Source organism: Hakea prostrata, unplaced genomic scaffold, assembly GCF_041222555.1.
Source record: "Hakea prostrata isolate BN-2017 unplaced genomic scaffold, UWA_Hpros_2 contig_187, whole genome shotgun sequence".
NCBI classification, from domain to species: Eukaryota; Viridiplantae; Streptophyta; class Magnoliopsida; order Proteales; family Proteaceae; genus Hakea; species Hakea prostrata.
Window position 1 is genome coordinate 47,832 of NW_028291306.1, and position 26,841 is coordinate 74,672.

General features: G+C 38.1%; 2 protein-coding genes across 4 annotated transcripts; both read left to right on the plus strand.

Annotated features, from left to right (window-relative positions):
* Positions 1–12,672: 12,672 nt before the first annotated feature.
* On the plus strand, positions 12,673–20,408 carry LOC148998682 (amino acid permease 3-like). Of its 3 annotated transcripts, XM_089141785.1 has the most exons (6): positions 12,673–12,940; positions 13,271–13,349; positions 13,456–13,546; positions 18,389–18,453; positions 19,381–19,607; positions 19,685–20,408. In XM_089141785.1, exons 4-6 carry the CDS (start codon positions 18,429–18,431, stop codon positions 19,862–19,864), a joined length of 432 nt encoding a protein of 143 aa, XP_088997911.1. In that variant the 5' UTR covers positions 12,673–12,940; positions 13,271–13,349; positions 13,456–13,546; positions 18,389–18,428; the 3' UTR covers positions 19,865–20,408. The 3 variants fall into 3 exon arrangements, 2 of the variants coding, with proteins under 2 accessions (XP_088997911.1, XP_088997910.1); XM_089141784.1 differs by having other exon boundaries at positions 12,673–13,349; XR_016171134.1 differs by lacking the exon at positions 18,389–18,453 and having other exon boundaries at positions 12,673–13,349; positions 19,685–20,406.
* On the plus strand, positions 14,828–17,217 carry LOC148998683 (uncharacterized). The gene is made up of 2 exons (XM_089141783.1): positions 14,828–16,631; positions 16,724–17,217. Exons 1-2 carry the CDS (start codon positions 14,905–14,907, stop codon positions 17,028–17,030), a joined length of 2,034 nt encoding a protein of 677 aa, XP_088997909.1. The 5' UTR covers positions 14,828–14,904; the 3' UTR covers positions 17,031–17,217.
* Positions 20,409–26,841: the final 6,433 nt, after the last annotated feature.

The following is a 26,841-nucleotide window of genomic DNA, read 5'->3' on the forward strand; positions in this document are numbered from 1 at the left end:
GGATACCGGAAAGGATCGCCAGGGGCGAGGAATGGACGTATCTGGATCTGACTTGATGTAACTAAGTAGGAGACTTGCATTTGGCTAGGCTTTGACCCTAACATGCGCCAGTACATAGACCAATGGTGATGTAAGAGAGTGGTGACTTAACCCCCAACTATGGAATGTCCCGAGGGATGCCGGACCCACTACCAAAAGGCGTTGTATGATGAGACTTTCCTTAAGAAGTACGGTGCTATGACTTAAAGCATGTCTGCCAATAGAGACCAGCACACATAGAGTTAGAATCATATTGCATCATGCTTTTCATATCATATAGCATTTCACTTTGCTTTGAAATCCTGCCATTTATGTTGTTATGGATTAACTGCCTTACTGGGTTTCTTTGAAACTCATTCCTTTTGTACAATGTATTGTTAGATTTCTCTACAGGTTCTGAGTATCATGACTACTCGTATGAAGAAGTGCAAGGAGAAGAGGCATATCTCCAGAAAGGTGATTGCGGTTACGACAATTACATTGAAGATTCCGCGGGTGGTTATGCTGCGTACGATGCTTAGTCCGACCATAGAGTGGAAGCGCCCTTGCGCCATTTTTGAGATTTATACTTATAGAGATGTTGTCTATAAGATTGAGAACAATTTAGTTACTTATTGTACCTGCTATTGGGATTAGTCTTCATTCCTTTTCCTTTTCTTTTAGTAATACTTTTCCGCTGGTTGTAGAGTGGGATTCCGCCTCACTTTACTTATTGATTTAGACATTTTGATTGTCTTTCGTACTCTGATTGTATATGATTTACTCTTTCCTTATTTGGATCTTTTGTTTATCTTTTGCACATTGATTATTTATGTTCATGATTATGTTATTGTCTATGTGGGAGGTTGATTACCTCGATACTTGATCTTCGGGGCATTGGATCACACACTCGGGTATGCCAGGTCGGGTACCGGTTGGGTGGATGTGACATGGATAGCTCATCTGCCATTGTATTTTCTTTCCTTCGGATCTGACATACTTTCAGATTCCTGAATTCCTTCTGCAATGCTTGCACAATCTCTTGATATTTTTGTAATCGGGGTTCTTTAACGCCATACTCCCCTTGTACTTGATTGACAATAAGCTGTGAGTCACTAAAAATAGTTACGTTTGCTATTGCTAATGCTTTTGACAATTGAAGTCCAGCAATTAGGGCCTCGTACTCTGCCTCATTGTTACTCGCTTCGAATGCGAATCTTAATGCATATCGAATAATAAAACCTGTTGGACTCCTCAGAAGAATTCCAGCCCGTGCTCCTTGGTTATCACTTGAACCATCCACGTATACCTCCCAAACGGTTGGAATAGTGGGTTCGGCAATTTCCTCCACCGGTGCAATAGTCTCTACTACGAAATCTGCCAATGCTTGAGCTTTGATTGTCGTTCGTGGCTTAAAGCTTACTTGAAACTCACTGAGTTCGACCGACCAAGCTACCATTCTTCCAAATAAATCAGGTTTACGAAGAACTTTACAAAGGGGAAAAGTAGTAAATACCTCGATTGGATGAGCCTGAAAGTATGGCCGTAGTTTTCTAGCTGCTATCATAAGAGCCAGAGCCTGCTTCTCGATCTAAGAGTACCGCGTCTCTGCGTCAAGTAGTACATGGCTGACATAATAGATTGGCCACTGCTTTTTGTCCTTTTCCCGAACGAGTACCGCACTAAGCGCCAAGGGGGATACTTGCTAAATATAGCTGTAAAATTTCTCCCTTCTCGGGTCGGGACAATAGCGGTGGTCTTCCCGGTGTTTCCTTCGGATCTTCGAAAGCTTTTTGACACTCCTCGGTCCACTTTGCCTCCTTACTGCCCCTCAAATCTTTGAGTGCTTTGAAAAAAAGGTAGGCACTTTTCTCCCGATTGTGAGATAAAACGATTCAACACGGCTACTCTCCCCGTTAAACATTGCACATCCCGAGCAGTCTTGGGGGCTTCGTAATATTCAGCCCTATTCTAACCCCGACCCTAACCCGGATCCACTGTTCTATTTAGGTCCAAAGACCCAAAGCGGTGGTAGAAGAGACTTATGGACCCTTTTGATTGATAATTATGATTCGGAGACCGAGCCCATGGACATTGACGATGATACCCCTTGCTTGAGTACATTGTCGGTGTTTAATAAAAGTCTGCGCATCAAAGAAGATTGATTTAGTTGAAGTACCTAATGACCTCCCGTGCACAATCCGAAGGTATTCCCCAAAACTAGACTTCTTGATTGAATTGTAGAAGAAAACCTCACTCAATTTGACCTTGTATAGCCTTTCAAATCCCTACTTGAAGTTGCTTGAACTATACCTGTTTTTCTGCTGAGAAATATTTTGGTCGATCCTCTTTGGTCGATGCCATCGACCAAAGTTTCCCAGTCAGCCAAGTTAGTGATTCTATGGAATATTCCCTAATCTATTTATACTAGCCTCGTTTTTTGAGCCCTATTGCAATCATTTTCACTCCTGAGAACGTGGGGGGAGCTTCCCAAAGCAACTCCTAGGCATATGTGAAGGATACTCCACCAAAACTCATTGTTAATCATTGATTCTTGTCTCCATCTACAACTACAAGGTATGATTCATCATTCCACTCTCTATTCTACCTTTTTCTATTCTTTTCTATTCCTCTCTTGCTATTGAGACATTGGAGGTGGTGCTGCAACCTTGCAACCATCACTCCAAGTGTCCACTCATGCTTAACCTATGATCTTCTTAGCCATCTATTGATGCTATGCCCCCATCTCAGGCCTAGCATATGTATTCCTTGATTTTCCTCTTAACATCATGCCATTTTGTACAAAATTGAGTTGTATGGTATGCTATGTTCATGTTTATCACTATCATATGATTCCAATCGAATTTCTATAAGTTCCCCTAGCTATTGCATGCTATTTCTATGTCAATGCAATCAATTCCAATTCATGCCATGATGCTTGTCACTTGAACTTGATAGCTCAATTTGGGGCTTTCTATCACATCCTCCCAGCCGGTACCCTAACTGGCATACCCGAGAGTGTGATCCACAACCCCGAAGATCAGGTATCGAGTAATCAACCTCCCACATAAACAATAACATAATCATGAACAATAATAATCGATGTGCAACAGATAAACCAAAGATCCAAATAAAGAAAGAGTAAATCATATATATAATCAGAGTACGAATTATAATCAAAGTGTTTAAATCAATAAAGTAAAGTGAGGCGAAATCCCACTCTACAACCAGCGGAAATGTAGTTCTAAAAGAGAAAAAAAAAAAAACCAGAATGAAATCTAATCCCAATAGCAGGTACAATAGGTAACTAAATTGTTCTCAATCTTATAGACAACATCTCTATAAGTATAAATCTCATAAATGGCACAAGGGCGCTTCCACTCTATGGTCGGACTAAGCATCGTACGGAGCATAACCACCCGCGAAATCTTCAGTAATTGTCGTAACCGCAATCACTTTCCTGGAGATATGCCTCTTCTCCTTGCGCTTCTTCATACGAGCAGTCATGATACTCAGAACCTGTAGAGTAATCTAACAAAACATTGTACAAAAGGAATGAGTTTCAAAGAAACTCGGTAAGGCGATTAAACCATGACAATAGATATAACAGGATTTCAAACAGAGTAAACGCTATATGGTATGAAGCACATGATGCAATATGATTCTAACTCTATGTATCTTTGGTCTCTATTGGCGGACATGCTTTAAGTCATAGCACCGTACTTCTTTAGGAAAGTCTCATTCACTCATCATCAATTGGTAATGGGTCCTTCATCCCTTAGGATATTCCATGGCTGGGGGTATAGGTCACCACTCTCTCACATCACCATTGGTCTAAGTACCGGCGCATGTCAGGGTCAAAGCCTAACAAAATGCAAGTCTCCTACTCAGTTACATCAAGTCAAATCCAGATACGTCCATTCCTCGCCCCTGGCGATCCTTTCCGGTATCCTTCACACTAGAGTCCTCATAGTCCCTGACTACGGACTCATCAATCCTATAGGTCATCCACATATGGTAAACGGGAAGCTCTCACGTCCTCTCACGGGTTGGTTACTGGTCTTAAGCGCCCGTGAGCCCAAGTCTATCCATATGCAACCCTACCTATAAATGGCCTCTTTCGAGTATCCACAATGTGATCTATGTCCTCTCACGGATTGATTACTGATCTTGAGTGCCCATAAATCCCCATTGCTACCACGGGTCATTCGGTCTCAATACCCCTCCGATTAGGGTCTGACATAACAGGACATCCTAGCCAAACACTACTAGACAGTCCTAATATGTCATCCAACAGTTTAGGAAGGTGTCCAAAGGGCATCTCCGGAAACATCCCATTATATTCCCGTAGTAGTCCTAGGACAGAAGTGTCAAAAGGACACCTCTCCTTCCCAAACCATACTTAAGCATACACAAGCATCAATCCATAACATCACATATATGGTAACTTCATATATGGAAAGAAATCAATAATAACATTCAACTTGTATATAACTGGTAAGTAAATCATACATGAGTCAATTTAAGATAAACAAGTAATGGTACTGACATCAAGACAGTACAACAGTAGTATAACATTGTAAGAATCTAATTAAAGAAATAGACTAACAAGATTCAAATATAGAAAATATACAATTTATGTTAATGGAGTAACTATCCTTACCTTTTATAACTTGCAAAGGAATCTTAAGAATTCAAGTAAGATCTTGACAAACTTGAGAAGAAGGTCCTAAACAAGTGTATACAACATATTAGGAAAGATCCCTAAAAGAAAAGATATCAAAACATCCAAAACAGACCAAATGCTGGAGTTGTTGTACTCATTGGTCGATTGGATTGGTCTACTGTCTCAGTCGACCAACAGAGACAGTGGCCTACAAAATCAGAGTTTTAAGAATAAAGAACCGAATTTGGTGGTTCAAAAGGGTACTAAACAAGGGGTAAACTACAATGGTAGTATCCTAACATAAAGAGGACTTCAAAACACTAATCGGATCAAGTTTTCAAGTTACAAATTACGAAATAAAAGTTACCATAATTAGATTAATCATGGTTCTTGAAGAATTCAAAATACAAATCATAGACAAGAACAATAGGAGAATGAATCATTGATTTTGATAAAGATATCATGGAAGGCATACATAGATCTTCAAGAAAATAGATCTAAGAACATGAATCTAAATAAGGAAACAAAACTTACCATAGATGTATCGGTCATGATTCTTGAAGAAAGCATGGTATGATAGGGGAGAAACAACTAGAGATTGATAGATCATGGATCATGTAAGGAAAACACAGCGATTGACTACTAATATGATCAGTAAAATAGATCTAAGAAGATCAGAATTTAAATCAAAGACGAACGAAGACAAGATCATGATTTAGATCATGATTCCTTCAAAAGCTTGCAATGATCATGATTACGGACATTGCTTTAGCCATTAATCCTTAGGAAGATCATGAGAGATAAGTTCAGAGATGTTTGCAACAGAGAATGCAGCATCTCCTCTACTGTCTCAACTCAAAAAGGAAAGAAAACAAGGATGAAGAAGAAGAAGAGAGTGTAAACATACCTTTTTGTGTAAGAACACGAGTTTTGACGAAGATCCGTCAAGATAAACACCAAGAACGCAAGGGAGATGACTTGCAGAGGTCTTTGGTTCGTTCCAAAGAGTTTGGAGGTAGGAAATATGAAGTAGACTCGAGATTGGACTTAAATAGAGCAAGCAAAACCTAATTAGCAAATACAGAACCCATTGGTCGACTGGTCCAGTCGACCAATGAGTCGACCAATCAGTTCAGCAAGTTCAAAACAGGGAATTGAAGGCTCAGATCAAATTCAAACATAAAGGGGTTTTGCACACACACCAAGTGACTTACCTAATAGGTAGAAATGCCTTCGAACCATGATAGAGAACACTCCAAGTCCATCAACTAATCCGATCTTCATCAAGATTCAGTTTCCATAAATAGACCATTGTCATCAACACTCATGGATTCAAAGCCAGACACCAAGTCTTCCACTGGGATGGCCCAAAGCTGACTTCTTGCTTTACTTGAATTGTCGGACCTACAAACAACGAGGGTTTTCCGGGTCAAGGTTAGGGATGGGTTTCACACTTTCTATTTAGACCCTTAGATTATTTTAAATTCTTGATCTGTAGTGTCCTCATATTGTTCTAAAGCATTCCTCCAAGTTCCGGATTGATCCAAACCCTGGAAAACCAATTTCGGATCAAAACCCCCAAAATCCACTATTCTGTCCCGAAGAAGTTTTGGTCGATCCTCTCATTGACCATTGACCAAAGTTGTTGCTAACAGCAACCTTAGCCAGTTTTGACCCGATTAACATCCGATCTTCCCGATTTCTTCTCTAACTCATTATTGATGTTTGTTTAGGGTCTTAACAATTCTTTTGGACCATTTCTTGGTATCCTCAATTCATCATCAACTCAATCTAAGGTAAGGATGGTTATCTCCATAAACTTATAGGCCATCAACTTATGAATTGTGCCCATGCTTAAGGAATAGAATCTCTTGATTGCTTTTAATTATTATAAGATTGTTATACATGTGTTAGGACAGTAGTATCGCAATTCATAAACTCTTGTCATGTTAAATTATTATTCTTGATTATTTATGTCTATGATGATTCATTTCAATATCAAGATTTAACTTTTATTATGAAAATGTATTGGATGCATGAGAAGTGATGAACTTGAATATGTGTTTGCCTACATATAACCTGGGATTGGGGAGTGTCCTATTGACACTTCTGTCCTTGGGCACCGGAGGGAATAGTATGGGATGTTCTCCAAAGGTGCCTATCGACACTTTCCCGGGTTATTGGATGACATACATAGGATTGTCTAGTTGGGTGGCTAGGATTGTCCTTGTCGTGTCAGACCTAAATCGGAAGGGCATTGAGACCGAACGAACCGTGGTAGTGTATGGTTTGATGGGCGCTCTAGGCCCGTAACCAATCCGGTAGGGGACATAATGCTACGGATACCCGAAAGGGGCCATTTATTGGTAGGGTTGCAAATAGCTAGACTTGGGCTCACAGTGCTCAAGATCGGTAACCAATCCGTGAGAGGACGTAAGAGCTTTCTGTTTACTATTTGTGGATGACCAATAGGGTTGATGAGTCCGTAATCTGGGATTACGCTGACTCTAGTGTGAAGGATACCGGAAAGGATCGCCAGGGGCGAGGAATGGACGTATCTGGATCGACTTGATACGACTGAGTAGATGACTTGCATTGGGCTAGGTTTTCTGTGACATGCGCCGGTACTTATACCAAACGGTGATGTGAGAGAGCGGAGACCGATTTCCCTACCATGGTTTTTAGATGACTTTACCCAATTACCACGGCATTCCCAAGATACAGAACAGGTTGAGGGAGAGTGATTGGCAACCCAAAGAAGTACGGTGCTATGACTTAAAGCATGTCTACCCTAGAGACTAGCATTCATAGAGTTAGAATCATATCTGCATCATATGTTTCATCTCACATTGCATTATGTTATGTTTTGTATATCTATGATTTTAATTATGGAATAACTACCTTGCTGAGTTCTTCGAACTCATTCCTTTTTTACAAATGTTTTTAGATTATCCTACAGGTACCGAAGATTATGATGGCACCTTCTTCGAGACAGACTTTGATCCCGCATGTCACATCCCCCAGCCGGTACCCTATCTGGATTACCCGGGAAGTGATCCACAACCCAAAAGATCAAGTTTAGGAACGATCATATCCATTTAGCACAATAACATAATTAAAAGCATGAACAAATCATTGTATTCTAATAAGTTAATAATAAAATTCAAGAAAAGATCTCAGAATGATCACTAAGAATATCAGAGTGCGAATTAACAAGATACCAAATCAAAAGACAACTATAGAGTATAGCGGAAATATACTCCACAAACATATGCGGAAGGCGGATCGAAATCTAAGTAAAGCTCTAATCTAATACAAGTAAAGTAAAAGATAAGTCTAGAAGAAACAAGAGAAATCTAATCCACATCTTGATCGACTCTTCTTCATCTTCTTCATCTTGCGCTTCCTCATACGTACCGTCATAGTATTCCAAACCTGAAAAGAAGTCTAACAAAAGATATGGTACAAAAGGAGTGAGTTTCGAAAGAAACCCAGTAAGGCAGTTAAATCCATAATAACATAAATGGCAGGATTTCAAAACAAACATAAAGGCAATATGGTATGAGACAAACAATAAATGTATGAATCTAACTCTATGTATGCTGGTCTCTATTGGCAGACATGCTTTAAGTCATAGCACCATACTTCTTTGGGTAGGTCAATCACACAACGCCATTTGGTAGTGGGTCCGGCATCCCTCGGGACATTCCATGGCTGGGGTTTAAGTCACCGCTCTCTCACATCACCATTTGGTATAAGTATTGGCGCATGTCAGGGTTAAGCCTAGCCAAATGCAAGTCTTCTACTTAGTTACATCAAGTTAGATCCAAATACGTCCATTCCTCGCCCCTGGCGATCCTTTCCGGTATCCTTCACACTAGAGTCCTCATAGTCCCTGACTACGGACTCATCAACCCTATTGGTCATCCACATATGGTAAACGGGAAGCTCTCACGTCCTCTCACGGGTTGGTTACCGGTCTTAAGCGCCCGTGAGCCCAAGTTTATCCATATGCAACCCTACCAATAAATGGCCCCCACAATGTGATTCCTGTCCTCTCACGGGTTGGTTACCGGTCTTGAGCGCCCATGAATCCCCATTGCTACCACGGGTCGTTCGGTCTCAATACCCTTCCGAATCGGGTCTGATATAACGGGGTATTCCTAGCCAAACACTGCTAGACAGCCCTAGGTATGAAAATCAATAATTCAGGAAGGTGTCAATGGGCATCTTCGGAGAACATCCCATACTATTCCCTTCGATGTCCAAGGACAGAAGTGTCAAAAGGACACCTCTCCTTCCCGAACCATACTTAATCAATCACAATCACAAATCAATCATATCATGTACATTTACAGTATATAGAAAATATACCATAATAAGATCCATCTCATATACAGTTAACAATTAAAGACATTCATAAACTAAAGAAAGCAAGTAAATAATACAACTGTAATTGAAGTAAATACAGCAGTAATATATTCATAAAAGAATCTAATTATGGTAACAAATCCGAAAGATTCTAATATAGAAACTAAAATCACACAATCTATGCTATTATAGAAGTAACCATCCTTACCTTATGTAACTTGAAGAGAATCTCCAAGGATCAAGGAAGATCTTCCTAAACTTGGCAAGAAAGTCCTAAACAAGTATACATATTATATTAGGAAAGAAACCTAGAAGGTAAGAGATCAAATCATCCAAAATAGACCAAATATGAGGTTCTTGTCCTCATTGGTCGATTGACTTGGTCTCTTCGCCTCGGTCGACCAATGAGTCGACCAATAGAGGCAAGTGGCCTTCAAAATCGAGTTTTTAGAATATAGAACCGAATTTGGTGGTTCAAAAGGGTACCAAACAAGGGGGAAACTACTATGACAGTATCCTAGTATATAGAGGACTTCAAAACACTAATCAAATTAAGTCTTCAAGTTACAAATTAGGAAACAAAAGTTACCATAATTAGATCAATCATGGTTTTTGAAGAATTCATAGTAAAAATCATGGACAAGAACGATAGGATGATGGATCATAGGTTGTGATAAAGAAATCATGAAAAGCATGCATAGATCTTCAAGAAAAATATATCTAAGACTGAAGAACATGAATCTAAATAAGGAAACAAAACTTACCATAAATGTATCAGTCATGGTTCTTGGAGAAAGCATGGTATGATCAAGAAGAAAGAACTAGAGATTGATAGGTTACAACTCTTGTAAAGAAAACACAGCGATTGACTACTAATATGATCAATAAAACAAATCTAAGAAGAGCAGAATTTGAATCAAAAGATAAACAGCAAGGTTGGACTTAAATAGAGCAAGAAAGACCTAAATCTGGAAAACAAATCTCATTGGTTGATCGGATTGGTCTACTGGCTCCAGTCGACCAATGGAGACAGCAAGGTACATAATGCACTGTTTTGGTCATAACTTCTTCGTTTGAAGTCCGATTGATCCGAAATTCGAAAGGGAACTTCACACAAACATAATAAGACTATCTAGCATGAATTGGGCATCATCCATTGTCCAAAAATCAGTACTTTATAATTTGGAACATGAGTTTCTAAATTGGAAACAACATGGTTTTCATAGCAAACTCACCATGGATTCAAGGGAAGAATTAGCGAGAACAAGGCTTCACTCAAATGGAATATCAAGAACATATCAGAGGCAAGAATAACTAAATAGAAAATCAAAAGAATACTAATCCTAGAATGAGAGGAATCAAAAATAGAAACTTACTAGAATGCTTATATCAATGGTCAACATAGAAGGCTAAAATGGCTAGAAAGAAAGGGGAATTGATTCAAGGAGATGAAATACATTGGAACAGCAACAAAGGCTAAGATCAAGCATGATAAACATTAATTAGAATAGAAGCTACAGTAGAATGGTCATGCTGTCCAAAATTCAATCAAAATCAATGAAGAATTGAGGAGATTCACCATGTGGTTTCAAGGAATGCATAGAGTGATTGGGGGTTCGATCTCGAGACATAAGGAGATTAGAGAATAGGTAGTTACGGTAGTGTAACACCTTCTCCACAATCAAAACATCAAGATAGAATAGTAAGAAGAAGAAAAGAGAGAATAAGGAGATAGAACATTGAAATCAAGGTCCAACTTCAAGGTGTAACATTAAACTAACATTTCTTCACCCGAAACAGATAGGATGTCCTAACAAAGTTTGGGCTGGATTTCACATTCTCCCCCCCTTAAAATAATTTCGTCCTCGAAATTGGGAGAGTACCTGGCTTCCAAGGAGATGGAGATACATTGCTTTTATCTTGACTCTCTTCTCTCAAAGTCATCGGAAACAAATAACAATAAGTCTTTTGTAAGAAAACAAGGAATAAATCTAACATGCTTTGAAATCAAATCGAAAGTATGATCATGGCACGATGAAGATTTCACAAGGATCATGGCGAAGAAGAATATGAAGATCATAAAACCCTAAGAATGAAAGGATCACTACAAGAAAAAGTGGCAATTGCCACGGAAAAAAGATACCGTGGCAAAAGGTCACATATTGTCACGGGAGTAAAGGAACCGTAATATTTAAGGGATTATATGCCACGGAAAAACAATTCCGTGGCAAAAACTCAGTATATACCACCCTTAAAAATCCTCCGTGACAATTGTATATAACAACTACACTATTTGCCACAGTAATTTATTACCGTGGCAACAACTTCATATATACCACTGTGCAAACATACCATAATAATAAATTAACTAAATACTACGGTAATTACCGTAACAAATAGATTGACTAAATGCTACGGTAATTACCGTAGCAAATAGTCAATTTCAAAGTTTTGCAAAAATGGTAGAATACTTAAATCATTTGCCACGGTAGCATATTACCGTGGGAAATAGATTGACTAAATCCAATTATAATAAGGCTTAAACCATTTGCCACGGTAGTATATAACCGTGGTAAATATATTTACTAAATCGAAAATTGGTTATAATACTTAAACCATTCGCGGTAGGCTTTGGATATAATTCAATTTGCCACGGTTATATTACCATGGCAAATATATTCACTGAATTGTGTGAAAAACACTTTGGTTATATATATAATACTTTTATCAAATATATATATATATATATATATAAATAATACTTAAACCATTTACCACGGTAGTAAATTACCGTGGCAAATAGATTCAGTAAATCGATTTTTAATGGATTAATATATACAATGGACATAACTTCTCGTAATAATAGATTAATATATAAAACTTTATGGTGGACACATGCTTAAATGCTACGGTAATAACCGTGGCGTATAGATAGACAAAATGCCACGGTAATATGTTACCATTGCAAAAGTTTAGTATATACAACGTTGTTTATACCACTGACACTTCTTGTCTTACTCACTTAGTCTACATGCTACGGTAAACTACCGTAGCGTATAAGTCTGGCGGTAATATTACATCATCTATTTGCTACGGGAGGTGATTACCGTGGCAAATAGATATAGGAAAGATTATTTTAGGCGCCTTCCACTTATTCTCGCGCGAAGCTGATAAAACAGGATTTCTTTGATATTTCGTCGGTGATTGCAGTGGAGAACCAGCGCACGGAGCTGAGAAGCTTAGGTTGTGGTGCTCGATTGTCTTCCCGTCGGTGATTGCAGCGCTTAGTCCTTCATTTCAACCCTTGAGTTGCCGATGAGGTTTAAAAGGATCTCATGAATTCTGTTTCAAGCTAAATTTGATGAACTGAGAGGCTTGCCATTTTCTTTTCCCTCATTGCTAGGGTAAGGTTTGCTGATCATAAGACCTTGTACATTTTCGAATCATTGGCTCTTAGTTATTATTCTGAAATCTCCAAAAATTTTGAGACGAATCTCACAAAGGGTCTCTATTATTCTGAAATCTATGTCTCTCTCAAGTAACCTCTTACTATATTTTCATTTGACATACCTGCAACTAACTAGATTTTTTCAAAAAAGGTAAAAAGGGATTCGGTTTTAATCAATAATGGATCTAGTGGCTTCTTCTGCAAGTGGTTTTAACATTTAATGTGGTCATTATTGATTCCTTTAAGATTTTCAGGTAGCGAAGAGATACAGAGAGATGAAAAGAATCTCTCCATAAATTTTGAGAAGAATCTCATGAGTGTCTCTATTATCCTGAAATCTGTGTCTCTCTCGAGTGCAAATGTCAATAGAAGTTCTAATATTTGAGATTGACGTGGTTTAGAAGATACTGTACAAGTAATTGGTTAACCCTAAAAAGGTATACTAGCAGTGAATCAGTGTCTATAATTTTCTACTGTGATGTTGCTTTAACTTGGCTTTGATTCTAGCTCTTGGTCCTCGTTTGAAGAATAGTTTGAATGTAGCTAAGTTAATTTGAAATCAGTAGAGGTAGTCAATCTGACTTAGCACCATTAGTTTTCACACTTGTATCCTAAATCTCTTGATTCACCATTAATGAAAACATTTTTTGAGTTATCCATGGTGGTTCACTCAGAAATTTTTTAACTATTAACTAAGAGCCAATGATTCGGCGATGGTAATGGATTTCAATTTTAATCTGATGTGGTTCCATATTTCGAATTTCAAGTGTCACAGTAGGTACAAGTGCTCAGGACTATGTAGATGCCTTTGAGAAGCTTCTAAGATTGAATTTGCCTGGGAAGCAGGTGGATATTTCTTCTTATTTTTCAGTTTTTTTACACTCCTTTTTTGTTTATTTTTTGTCTCATTATTCTTATGCCACTTTCATCTTCTAATGCACCATGAGTGCAGGATAGGGAGATCATGCGAGTCCTTGTAGAGTGCTGTTTGCAAGAGAAGGATTTCAACAAGTATTACAGAGAACCATAAGTTCACCTTACAGGTACACTACCCTCTCATTAATTAGTAAGACTAACATTACATCATCGTTCAATGGACAAAAGTGTGGTTTAGGTGAATCAGGGGTGTTTTGGCCTGGTAGGTGTTGTATAGGCAACTGAAGATATTGTTAACTTCAAATTTTATGTCTTGGAGTTTATAATTCTGACTTGTTTTCTAGCAGTTCAAATGTCACTTTTACTAACCATTCTTTTAGAGGTAAAAAATTCATTTATAATATTTATGTTTTGTTCAAACACCACTAACATGATGCTTTATTGTGTGCTTCTTTCTATTGTTGCCTTTTTATTTTTTTCTTGTTGAAAAGTCTAATAGAAAATGGTTATGTGGGTTGTGCTCAGAAACTGTGAGAAAAGTCTGTAAAATCTTAATCAACTTAGAAAATAATTTTCTGAAAGTAACTTCCAAGGAAATCAAATTTCTGTCTTGTAATCTAAATTTTCTTTTAGTGAAAAGCCTATCTATTACTCAATAAACTTTTATATGTAGCCACAAAGAGGGAATGATCAAGTGCCTCTAAGTCCCCATATTAGGCAATTCACATCAAATGCAAGCTCATAGACTGTTGTTTGTTGTTATATGAAGGGGAAGATGAATACTCAACATACAGAGAGTCCTGATACATCATTGTTCACAAGATGTGTACCCATTCCTTGGTGAATTTCAGAGTTAAAACTGCCTTTAATAACAATAAATGCGTAGATTAATTGTCTAAAGATGATGAGGTAGTTTTAACTTTTACTTTTCTTTTTCCCTCAAGTTTATTAACGCTCTTTTATTTGACCAGTTACGTGTGAAAACTATGGATAGGAGTTGGATTCAAAGATCAAAGGACCCATCCTTTCGATTGTCTACACTATACGGGCAAGAAGTTGAGAAATTTTTGGACAATGCATTTTCTAATGCAGCTTGTGGGGATCAAATCGTATGCCCATGTATAAAGTGCATAAATCAGCTTTGGGGAAATAGGACTGAAGTGACTGAACATCTAGTCTGTGATGGATTTTTGAGGAATTATACAATTTGGCAACACCATGGAGAAGCATCATTTTCCACACACCTCTACCCGAAACTCCAATGGAATTTGAGGTAACCAATATCTCTGATACACATAACATGGTAAATGAAATGTTGGGAGGAAATGTAGACAAAGAGATTGAGGACGACAGTAGAAGATTGAATGCAAATAGGTCAAGCACAGAAATAGAGAAATATGAACGACTGATGAAAGATGCAAGTTTACCGTTGTATTCGGGAAATAAAAAGTTCACAAAATTATCTTTCATTCTTCAGCTTTATCATATTAAATGCCTCTGTAAGTTGAACGACAAGGCATTGTCAATGTTGCTTGACTTATTGAAAGAGGCATTTCCTGAGCCGAACACATTACCAAAGTCTTTGTATGAGACCAAGAAGATCATCAAAGATTTGGGCCTCAATTATAACAAGATTGATGCATGCACCAACGATTGTATGTTATATCGGAATGAGGCAGCCAATGCCACATCTTGTTACAAATGTGGTGCATCAAGGTATGAATCGATTGAGAAGAAAATCCCAGTCAAGGTATTACGTCATTTCCCTTTGATCCCAAGATTCCAAAGGTTATACATGTCATCTAAGATCTCAAGTGATATGAGATGGCATCATGAACAACGTGTGGACGACAATAAGTTACGACACCCTGCTGACTCTAAAGCATGGAAGGACTTTGATAGGTTATATCCTGATTTTGGTAAGGAACCCCGTAATATTAGGCTTGGGCTTGCAAGTGATGGATTTAATCCATTTAAGAGGATTAGCTCAAAGCATAGTACATGGCCAGTCGTCTTGATTCCTTACAACTTGCCACCATGGATGTGTATGAAGACGCCTAACATGATTCTTACATTGCTTATTCCTGGACGAAGACAGCCCGGGAATGATATAGACATATATTTACAACCGTTGATTGATGAGTTGAAAATATTGTGGGACAGTGGTGTTGAAACTTATGACGCATACAAGAAGGAAATGTTTAGGATGTGTGCATGTTTGTTATGGACTATTAATGATTTTCCAGCATACGCGAATCTCTCAGGTTGGAGCACGAAAGGTGCTTTGGCTTGTCCATGCTGCAACAAGTATACATCCTCACGTTGGCTAAAATTTGGAAGGAAGCAGTGTTACTTAGGCCATCGTCGTTTCCTTCCTCATGATCACAAATTTCGTCGTGACAAAAGAAGCTTTGATGGTCATGAAGAACATAGAGTGCAACCAAAGATACCTTCTGGGTTTGATGCGTTGGAACAACTATGGGGTGCTCAGTTTCCCCCATTCGGGAAGGATAAGATTGAGAATAATGGGAGGAAAAGAAGAAAAGATAAGAATAAGTTTGAACTCCCTCTTAATTGGAAGAAAAAGAGTATATTCTTTGATTTGCCATATTGGAAAGATAACATTATTCGTCACAATTTGGATGTTATGCATATTGAGAAGAATGTTTGTGATAGCATAATGTACACATTGTTGGGTACAAAAGACAAGACGAAAGATCACCTGAATGCACGTTTAGATTTAAAAGATATGAATATTCGTGTTGATCTCCATCCAAAGAATATTGAAGGCAGGAATAAAGTCATTTTACCTCCAGCGTGTTATTCATTGTCTAATGGGGACAAGGAGATGTTTTGCACAATATTGAGTGGTATCAAGGTTCCAGACGGCTATGCTGGTAATATCTCACGCAATGTGCAAGTCAAGGAAAAGATAATATCAGATTTGAAGAGCCATGATTGTCATATTATGATGCAACAACTTCTTCCAGTCGCCTTGCGTAGTGTTTTGCCTAATAATATTGGTAAAATATTGATCGAGTTATGTGAGTTCTTTCGGGATTTATGTAGTAAGGTTAGTTCTGAGGAGGATTTCAAAATGCTTGACCAAAGAGCTGCTATGTTGATGTGTAACCTTGAAAGGTACTTACCACCGGGATTTTTTGATATAATGGTGCATTTGGTCATTCATTTAGCTCAAGAGGCAAGTGTGGCTGGTCCAGTACATTATCGTTGGATGTATCCAATAGAAAGGTTAGTTTTTAAGAGGTCATTTAAATGATGCACCTTGTTAATATTATATGACTATTATTGTTAAAATTCATCTTAAACATGACTTCATGTAGGTTCCTCAAGCGATTGAAAGATTATGTTCGCAATAATAGTCGGCCAGAAGGCTCGATAGCAGAAGGATATATTGCAGAAGAGTGTTTACTAATTTGTTCTAGATACTTTGAAGGAGTTGAAACAATATTGAATCGGCCAAATAGAAATTATGTTACATTGGACATAGAAGACCTAAATTCAATATTTTCTAACATGGGTCGACCGCTTGGGAAGTGTGAACTATTACGTCTTGAAATGAAAGAAAGGAATCAAGCACATCGATGCGTGCTAGTCAATTACAAAGGAATAGATGAATACCAACAATAAGTATGGACAACATGATACATCTTCATTATTCAAATTTGATAATTTATATCAAAGCGTAATTGATTGATATTTTTTGGGATAACTCTTTTTTAGATTCCATATAAAGGAGATTAAAAGGCACTTAGGTCGTGGTGCTCGTCCTAAAAAGGTTATGAATTTGCATGATAGGGACTTCCCAAAATGGTTCAATGAGTATGTAAGTGTAACTATTCTCATAATTTACTTTATACAAATCTGCTTAGAAACTTTTCAATCTTATTTATACCAATATTGTATTTCCAGATCTTTGAAACTCCGCCAAGATGGGATTCCGATGCCTGAAGAAGTCATATGTCTAGCTAGAGGTCCAAACTCTGAGGCAAGAAGTTACATGAGATACATTGTTAATGGGATCAGGTTTCATAGTAAAGTGTATGAGGTCACCAAGAAAACTCAAAATAGTGGGGTCATGATAATCGCATTGACTAATAGCTTTTCAAGTCTAAAGGACAAGCATCCTATTGAGGGGCCGGTCACTTATTACGGCATTTTGAATCAAGTAATAGAAGTGGAATATTCTGCAGATCTCAAAGTAACATTATTTAAGTGTGATTGGGCTCATCCAGAGAGCGGAGTGCGAGAAAGATGAACTTGGGTTTACACTTGTAAATTTTAATCACTTGAAATATAGTGGACAAAATATAAATGATGAGCCATATGTCCTTGCTTCAAAAGTAGAGCAGGTGTTTTATGTGTTGGATCCTCGAAAGTCTGGTTGGCATGTTGTTGTACTGGTTGGCATGTTGTTGTAACTACCAAGATTAGGGATACATATGACTTGTTAGGAGAGGAAAGTGATGCTCCAAATCAAGCATGCACATCGACTTCAATACAACAAAGGCATAGTAGGCAACTATTAGAGCAAGAAGGTGAAACTGATTTTGGGTGGACTAGGATTGATATAGAAGGGATGATTGTTGAAACGCCCATCAAACCAAATAATGAAATTGCAAGTTCTGAATCTTCTGATAATGATTATATGAGCTGACTTTGCAGGTAAGGATCCAACCAAGAGTTGTATAAATGCTTATGTTCTAGAATTGCAGTTTCCTCTTTTGGCTTTTGATTCATTTTTTTTAATAGTTGTATTGACTTTGAGTTTCCTCTTTATGATCTCAAGTAATAGTGAAGTGTTTGGTTGAATTTAATAATTGAGGCGAGTATGGTCTTTTATTTTTGTAATGAAAGACTTCATCTATGAATCTAGCCTGAATGCATGACTCCACTCAAGTTGTGAAGAATTACATTGATCTCTTATTTTTGGTGCTCTTCGCTATGGTCACTCTCTTTACTTCCAACCTTCTATCTCATTGCTACAGGTGTGGAGATCCATCTACTGGAAAAAGAAATTACAACTACATGGATGCTGTCAAAGCCAACTTAGGTAAACTTTTCAACCCAGATTTAGAAACTTACTTTTCAGAAGAACTTGTTTGTTTTAATTTTAAAAATTCTTTAACTACAGGGGGAAGAAGAGTGGCAATTTGTGGAACAATTCAATATTTGAATATGTTTGAGGTTGCCATAGGTTACACAATTGCTGCCTCAATAAGCATGATATGAGTTATAATTAAACATAATTAGTTTTTATACATCACTGTAAAAATTGTCATGTATTTATCCTACGTCACTACCATATGTTTGTCAAAGTTGGCATGTTTTAATCCACAGATCAGTAAATATACCTAGTTTGGAGAAAGAAAAAAATATGGGGAAGAGCATATGAATTTTGCTTTCATAGTTTCTTTTCCTCGGATGGGCGGTTTGAAGTGTTATAATGTTCTGTATTATATTTTTAGATTGTTTCAACCTCCGGCTTGCATTTGGACAGAGGTCCCCCTTAGATGATGCTTCTAGATTGATCTGATCTTAAGTTCTAATCATAAATATCTCTTGTGTGTGGTTCATATACCAATGTTTTGATCTTGGAGGCTCCTTGGAATGATTTCATTTTCTTGTCATAATCACTGTATGTTTTGCTTTTCTGGTATTTTTGTTTTCAGTAATTTAATTACATCTCAGAACACATGGTTATGTAGTAAATAGTTAACACTTAACCTGGGTGCATGAGAAAGGTAGATATTACTAGGGCCTCATTTTGTTTTATACTACTTTGCTGGATCCATTTTGAGATGAAACAAAATTCTATGAGAACAAAATCTGGAAACCATATTACTGAATTGCAAGTACAGTATTTGGAATGCTATATACTAGTTTTTATATCTCACCTTAATGCTATACACTTACTGCCATGCATGAATTAATGTGTATTCCACCATAGATTAATTATGAATGAAACTCAATTTTGCAGAGAATGGGAACTTCAGAGGGAGCTTAACTGGTGTTAGCATAGAAGCTGATATAACACCCATGAAAAAGATGTGGCGAAGTGTTCAAGCTCTTGGAGCTGTTGCCTTTGCTTATTCTATCTTTCTCTGTTATCCAAATCTTCTTACAGGCTTTGGATACTTCAGTGCTTATTGGATTTTTGATATTGCCAATGTTGCAATTGTGGTTCATCTGATTGGGGCATACCAGGTGATTAACTAAAGTCCCTATAAGCCTTCACATCTGTCAAACACAGCAAATCACACCACTAAACATTAATTTTGCAGGTTTTTTGTCAACCGCTGTTTGCATTTGTGGAGAATGAAGAGAGAGAGACTTGTGTATTATTGGATACAGAAAGACTTGGGAAAGACACGGCAGAAAAGAGGATCGTGGGTCATTCGTGGCAATATCATTTGGGACAACAACGGCATCTTCTTGGCTGTGCAGGCCATTTCCTGCTATAGCTCTTCAGCTCTTGCTGTACATGGAACTTGAAGCAATCAGGAATGGAATGCTATTGACTCTACAGCTCAACATTGATAATTTACTTGTGTCATCAGATTGCAAAGTTGCAATCTTGGCTCTTCTCAGCCCATAGATTGGTTAAGCTTGGGCTTATTACAGGAGATTAGAAAGTAATCTTAATCTTTTCAGCATTTGGTTTTTAGGCATGTAAATAGCTAGAATGGATATTTAGATCGGTTGGGTTCATGGCCATTGACAGTTTACTTCCCAATTGAGATGTTTATTGCGGAGAAGAAGATAGGAAGATGGACAAGTAGATGGCTTGGACTCCAGCTACTCAATGTTTCTTGTCTCTCTATCACTGTAGTTGCTGCTTGTGGTTCTGTTGCAGGAGTTCTTACTGATCTCAAAACATATAAAGTGTTTGGGTCTAATTGATTATTGATGGAAAGAGTTACCATTTTAAATACATCGATTAGTTTTACACATATGGCTAAGCAATGGTATTTCTGTACATGTACTGCTATAGTGCTGTACTAAAATAAAAATTAAAAAAAAAAAAAAAAACTTATTTGTGACGGTAGGAAATTTCCATAGCAAAAAACAAAAGTGTGGCAGAGCAAACTATTTGCTACGGAAATCAGGGACCGTAGCATATGATGAAGTATTTGTTACGGTGCTTACCGTAGCATATAACTAATTATTTGTCACGGTAGATACCGTAGCAATTACCAAAGTATTTGCTACGGTAACAAATTACCGTAGCAAAAGATAGTAGAACCGACGTCACCCAATTTCCGTCGTAAACGTTTACGACGGCTCTCTAACCGACGGAAACTTACCGTCGGGTAAATTCTTTTGCTACGGTTGCAGGGCTTTTGCCACGGTAATTTTCCGTGGCAAAAGCCCTTATTTCTTGTAGTGGATATTTGTAGAAGAGATGGTTGCAAGAATGTGGTCTTTTCTTTTAAATTCAAATAAAAAAAATAAATCATAGCAGCAGTAGATCAATACAACACAAGAGAGATTACAATCTTTGATTGAATAATAGGAGATGAAAAGCTTGAAGTCTTGAAACAATTAGAAAGACTAACAAATCATGAAGATCACACTTGATTTCCCTTCGAAATCATCATGTGGAGAAATTACAAGGTTATAGAGTGTATGGAGATCCAATCTAGAACAACAAGGATAGAAGGATCAATCATGGGAATGATTTAAGGTCATCCTCCTATCAAAGGGAATGTAAGGCACAAGAAGAAATCGTGGAGAGAATAGATCAGCTTTGGGGTAAAGCTTCTACAAACGAAACTAGGCAATTCGTACAACAGAGAATAAATCGAACAATGCATATGGTATGCATATGGTATGTATGTATTTGGTACAATAGCAAGGTTAGGGTTAGGTGGGATCTCACAATCTCCCCCCTTAAAAAAATTCCGTCCTCGAAATTGAAAGCATACTTGGGCTTCCACTAAGATGAGGAAACTTCTTCGGGGGTGTGATTCTTCCACCAAAACTTTACCGGGGGGATGGAAGGTACAATGAACAATAGATCTAATAGGTAAAGAACATGGGAGTCTTGGCTGACTTTTTAAACAGCTAAGAGGAACTCAAAACAATACTGACAAGCACTTCTAATCAAGACTAGTCAAACTCATATGGTAAGAATAAATCAAAACAATGCATATGGCCTATATGCAATGCATCAGTAAGGATTAAATCAAGCAACGCATATGATATGTATGTAATGCACAAGTAAAAATGCATGTGGTATTCATACAATGCGCAAGAAAAAGATAAATCAAAGCGATTTGCATATGGTATTTATATAATGCATAAGTAAGGAATAGATCAATAGCAGAAGTTAAAGGATAAGAGCAACGTACCGGTTACGAGATCTTGGTTTGGTTCTATCTCGCTTCCAACTATACTACACACTTTACAGGCAAAAGGGGCTTGAACTAACCTTGTAGCTAAAGCGGCTCGACGACTTAGTTTATGAGGGCGAGAGACGGGCAAAATGTCCTATTTGACAACGGTAAAAATAGGTAATCTCTTCATGTCCTACAAGTTGCACGGCTCTAGAGGTCTTTGATTCATTGGCCTTGGGTCTGCGGCAATTTGATTGAGGTTTGCATTCCCAACACCTTGTCCCACGGTCCGGGGCTGATAAGTCGAGGTGGAATACGGTGCGGGCCTAGTGAACTTTCCGTCGGTCCTTTTAACATAGCTAGAACTTCTCTTTGGGTAGGGACTTCTGGTGACCAAACCTCTTTCTTCCAACATCGAGCACGATGGCGAGATTAGGGTTTGTCCGGGCAGCAACACGGGTCTCATTGTGCATGGCCAAAATCCCGTCAAGATTCGGTTGAGCTGTGCACTCTGCTGTTGCAACATATCACCCATAAGATTAATGATTTCTTGGTAGTTGACCACTGGAGGAGCACCGGATGGGTTACCGTTCGCTTGACCTACCAGAGGGTTACCGGGCTTCAACACCGCCAGGAGGACACTCCAGCTCTAGGAACAACTCTCTTTCCATTCCGACTTGAGGAAGCACCACGAGTTCCTTCTTCCGGTCATTTCGACAAACCAATTGAAAGTCAAAAATCTACGAGAATATGTCCAAATTCAAAATCACACTTCCAACATGTCAAATATACTTGATTTCAACTGCACATGCCATTAAATATCCAAACAATGCATCAAACTCAATATTTTCCAAAGCGCCAAAACAGCAAAATTTGCCCCGCTTGAAAAACAGCCTTAAAGGGACCACTTTCTCTATTTCAATCCCATTTCAAACACTTCCAACTTCAAGTTTGGCTCAGGGGAAAAGGTTATCTAGGGCTCCTAAGGTTCCAAGATTCTGAAGAGGCTTCAACAACAACTTACAACCTTCATCGATCAACAACACAAGTAAGACCTTCTCTTTCTTCTCTTTTCCTTCAAACTTCATTTACCAATGGTATGTTTTTCTTCAAAACTAAGAAATACATGAGGCTAAAGGTTAGGATAGTGCCTAGGGATGTTTAGAAACATGTTCCCATCATTTTCCAAACAAAACCAAACTTCAACCAAAAAGATTTCCCACACTTTGGTTCAAAAACACTATTCACTTTACCAAATCCCTACTTTACAAACACTTGTCCCATTTTCAAACCAAATTGAATTTTAACACCAAATCAATTCTCACAAGACTGATTTACTATGGGGAAGATGCTTCCACTCTCCGTTCGGTCAAAATCCAACTTTCCAAAAATCACAATACCTTGTCCATAAGAGGATTCCTTCTTCCAAAGTTGCTGAATTTTCATGTCCATAAAGCAAAATTGATGGGTTTTCTTCAAACAAATCATCCCAGCATGTTTATCCAAGTCTTATAAACACACTAGAATGTTCAAATCGAAATTTTTCAAAAAAATTACGAAAATGCCCTTGCAGAATATTTTTCCAAACTCCAGGGGTTTCGATGGATCTTCTCCAAACAAACCTTCTTAGCATGTTAAATCAACTCTTATACACATGCTAACATGTCCAAATCACAGTTTCCATCGAAAACAAACTTTTCCAAAAATTTACCAAAATGCCCCTCTTCACCAAATATTGCATTGCTTAACATCCTTTACTCATGTAATGCAAAACTCAACTTGACTCTTCAAATTCCCGTCAAACCACCACGAAGAAAATGCTAAGAGAGGTAGAGATGAGGATCAAAGTACTATTCCTACACCACAAGCAGAGATAATACAAGGATAAGGAGACAACAATCCAAACTTCAGGTGAGGTTCAAGATCAGGATGAAGATGATGATGAGGAGAATCAGTAGGTTCAGGAAGATAAGGAGGAAACTATTTCAGCTCAAAAATTTGAGGATAGAGGCACACAATATACTATAGAAGATCGATTAACACGACTAAGATGAAAGTCTCGGGCTATGAGAGGTCAGCTCAATTCTCAAGAACAATATCCTAAACAGATAGCACTAGAATTGTCATCGAGTCTACGGTTGGAGGCAGAGCGATCAGTTTCACAACCAGGGACATCATACGGACTTCGCGACATAGCTAGGTCAAAGGATGAGGGTGACATTGTCAAGGCTGATGACACGGGGAGGATGAGGATGCGACGATGATGATGATGATGATGATGATGATGAGGATGAGCATGGAGACAATGATGATCATGATGGGGATCCAGTTCAGGATGAGAATGTTATTGATGATCAGGGAGGTGAGGATCAAGATCAGGGTGAGATTTCGAGACACGAGGAGATTCCTATACCACGCTTCCGTGAGATTGGAGGTCCATCACATATGACTTATGGGATTTCAGGTGTGGCTTCTCATCAGTCATTGATTTCTTCCACACTTAAGAGGATAAAGGCTCGACAGGAGAGAATAGAGTCCTATATGTATACATTGGGAGAGAAATTTGTACGATTGGAGAAGAAGTTCAGATCTAGGAGGGACCAGACAGATCACCGGAGTTGATCACCTAGATAGATAGTACTAGGAGTTTCCTTTTATGCTTTCTTAGATGTATTTCCTTTCCGACTTGTAAGAATATCCTATGTGATTAATGAAATTCAGTTTGTTTCACTTATGTTATGGTACATTATGCATTTCTTTTGTTGCATTAGTAGTTGTTAATGTTTGGTTATGACTTATAACTAATAACGACTACTCACGACCATTACTCCCAACGACAACTCCTGACTCAGACTTACATGACAACACATGACAACACATGACGACAACACGACTCGAACTCATATGACAACTTACTCTTGACAATACTTCACAATAAGGACTCACTCGCAAAGACGACTCACCACGACAACTTTCTACAGAAGACTCAACTCACAACTCATACACATACCCAATAACTTAAAACCGACAACTTAACTCTAACCATGACTACAACCCAAGTACAAGTCATAAACTTTAATTATTGTGTATTATTCAAGCTTGGTATATTATGCTTTGTTTGTTCAAGTTTCTATCCGTTTTCTATTATTCACTTCTAAGAAAGTTTGAGTCACTTTTGGATCTATGACTCAAGGATGCTTCCATTACTGTGTTCTATGGTTATGATTGTCCGAAAACTTAGGGCTCTGATACCATTCTGTCACATCCCCCCAGCCGGTACCCTATCTGGATTACCCGGGGAAGTGATCCACAGCCCAAAAGATCAAGTTTAGGAACAATCATATCCATTTAGCACAATAACATAATCAAAAGCATGAACAAATCATTGTATTCTAATAAGTTAATAATCAAATTCAAGAAAAGATCTCAGAATGATCACTAAGAATATCAGAGTGCGAATTAACAAGATACCAAATCAAAAGACAACTATAGAGTATAGCGGAAATATACTCCACAAACATATGCGGAAGGCAGATCGAAATCTAAGTAAAGCTCTAATCTAATACAAGTAAAGTAAAAGATAAGTCTAGAAGAAACAAGAGAAATCTGATCCACATCTTCAGTAGACTCTTCTTCATCTTCTTCATCTTGCGCTTCCTCATACGTACCGTCATAGTATTCCAAACCTGTAGAGAAGTCTAACAAAAGATATGGTACAAAAGGAGTGAGTTTGAAAGAAACCCAAGTAAGGCGATTAAATCCATAATAACATAAATGGCGGGATTTCAAAACAAACATAAATGCAATATGGTATGAGACAAACAATAAATGTATGAATCTAACTCTATGTATGCTGGTCTCTATTGGCAGACATGCTTTAAGTCATAGCACCATACTTCTTTGGGTAGGTCAATCACACAACGCCGTTTGGTAGTGGGTCCGGCATCCCTCGGGACATTCCATGGCTGGGGTTTAAGTCACCGCTCTCTCACATCACCATTTGGTATAAGTATTGGCGCATGTCAGGGTTAAGCCTAGCCAAATGCAAGTCTTCTACTTAGTTACATCAAGTCAGATCCAAATACGTCCATTCCTCGCCCCTGGCGATCCTTTCCTAGAGTCCTCATAGTCCCTGACTACGGACTCATCAACCCTATTGGTCATCCACATATGGTAAACAGGAAACTCTCACGTTCTCTCACGGGTTGGTTACCGGTCTTAAGCGCCCGTGAGCCCAAGTCTATCCATATGCAACCCTACCAATAAATGGCCCCCACAATGTGATTCCTGTCCTCTCACGGGTTGGTTACCGGTCTTGAGCGCCCATGAATCCCCATTGCTACCACGGGTCGTTCGGTCTCAATACCCTTCCGAATCGGGTCTGATATAACGGGGTATTCCTAGCCAAACACTGCTAGACAGCCCTAGGTATGAAAATCAATAATTAAGGAAGGTGTCAATGGGCATCTTCGGAGAACATCCCATACCATTCCCTTCGATGTCCAAGGACAGAAGTGTCAAAAGGACACCTCTCCTTCCCGAATCATACTTAATCAATCACAAATCAATCATATCATGTACATTTACAGTATATAGAAAATATACCATAATAAGATCCATCTCATATACAGTTAACAATTAAAGACATTCATAAACTAAAGAAAGCAAGTAAATAATACAATTGTAATTGAAGTAAATACAGCAGTAATATATTCATAAAAGAATCTAATTATGGTAACAAATCCGAAAGATTCTAATATAGAAACTAAAATCACACAATCTATGCTATTATAGAAGTAACCATCCTTACCTTATATAACTTGAAGAGAATCTCCAAGGATCAAGGAAGATCTTCCTAAACTTGGCAAGAAAGTCCTAAACAAGTATACATATTATATTAGGAAAGAAACCTAGAAGGTAAGAGATCAAATCATCCAAAATAGACCAAATATGAGGTTACTGTCCTCATTGGTCGATTGACTTGGTCTACTGCCTCAGTCGACCAATGAGTCGACCAATAGAGACAGTGGCCTTCAAAATCAGAGTTTTTAGAATATAGAACCGAATTTGGTGGTTCAAAAGGGTACCAAACAAGGGGGAAA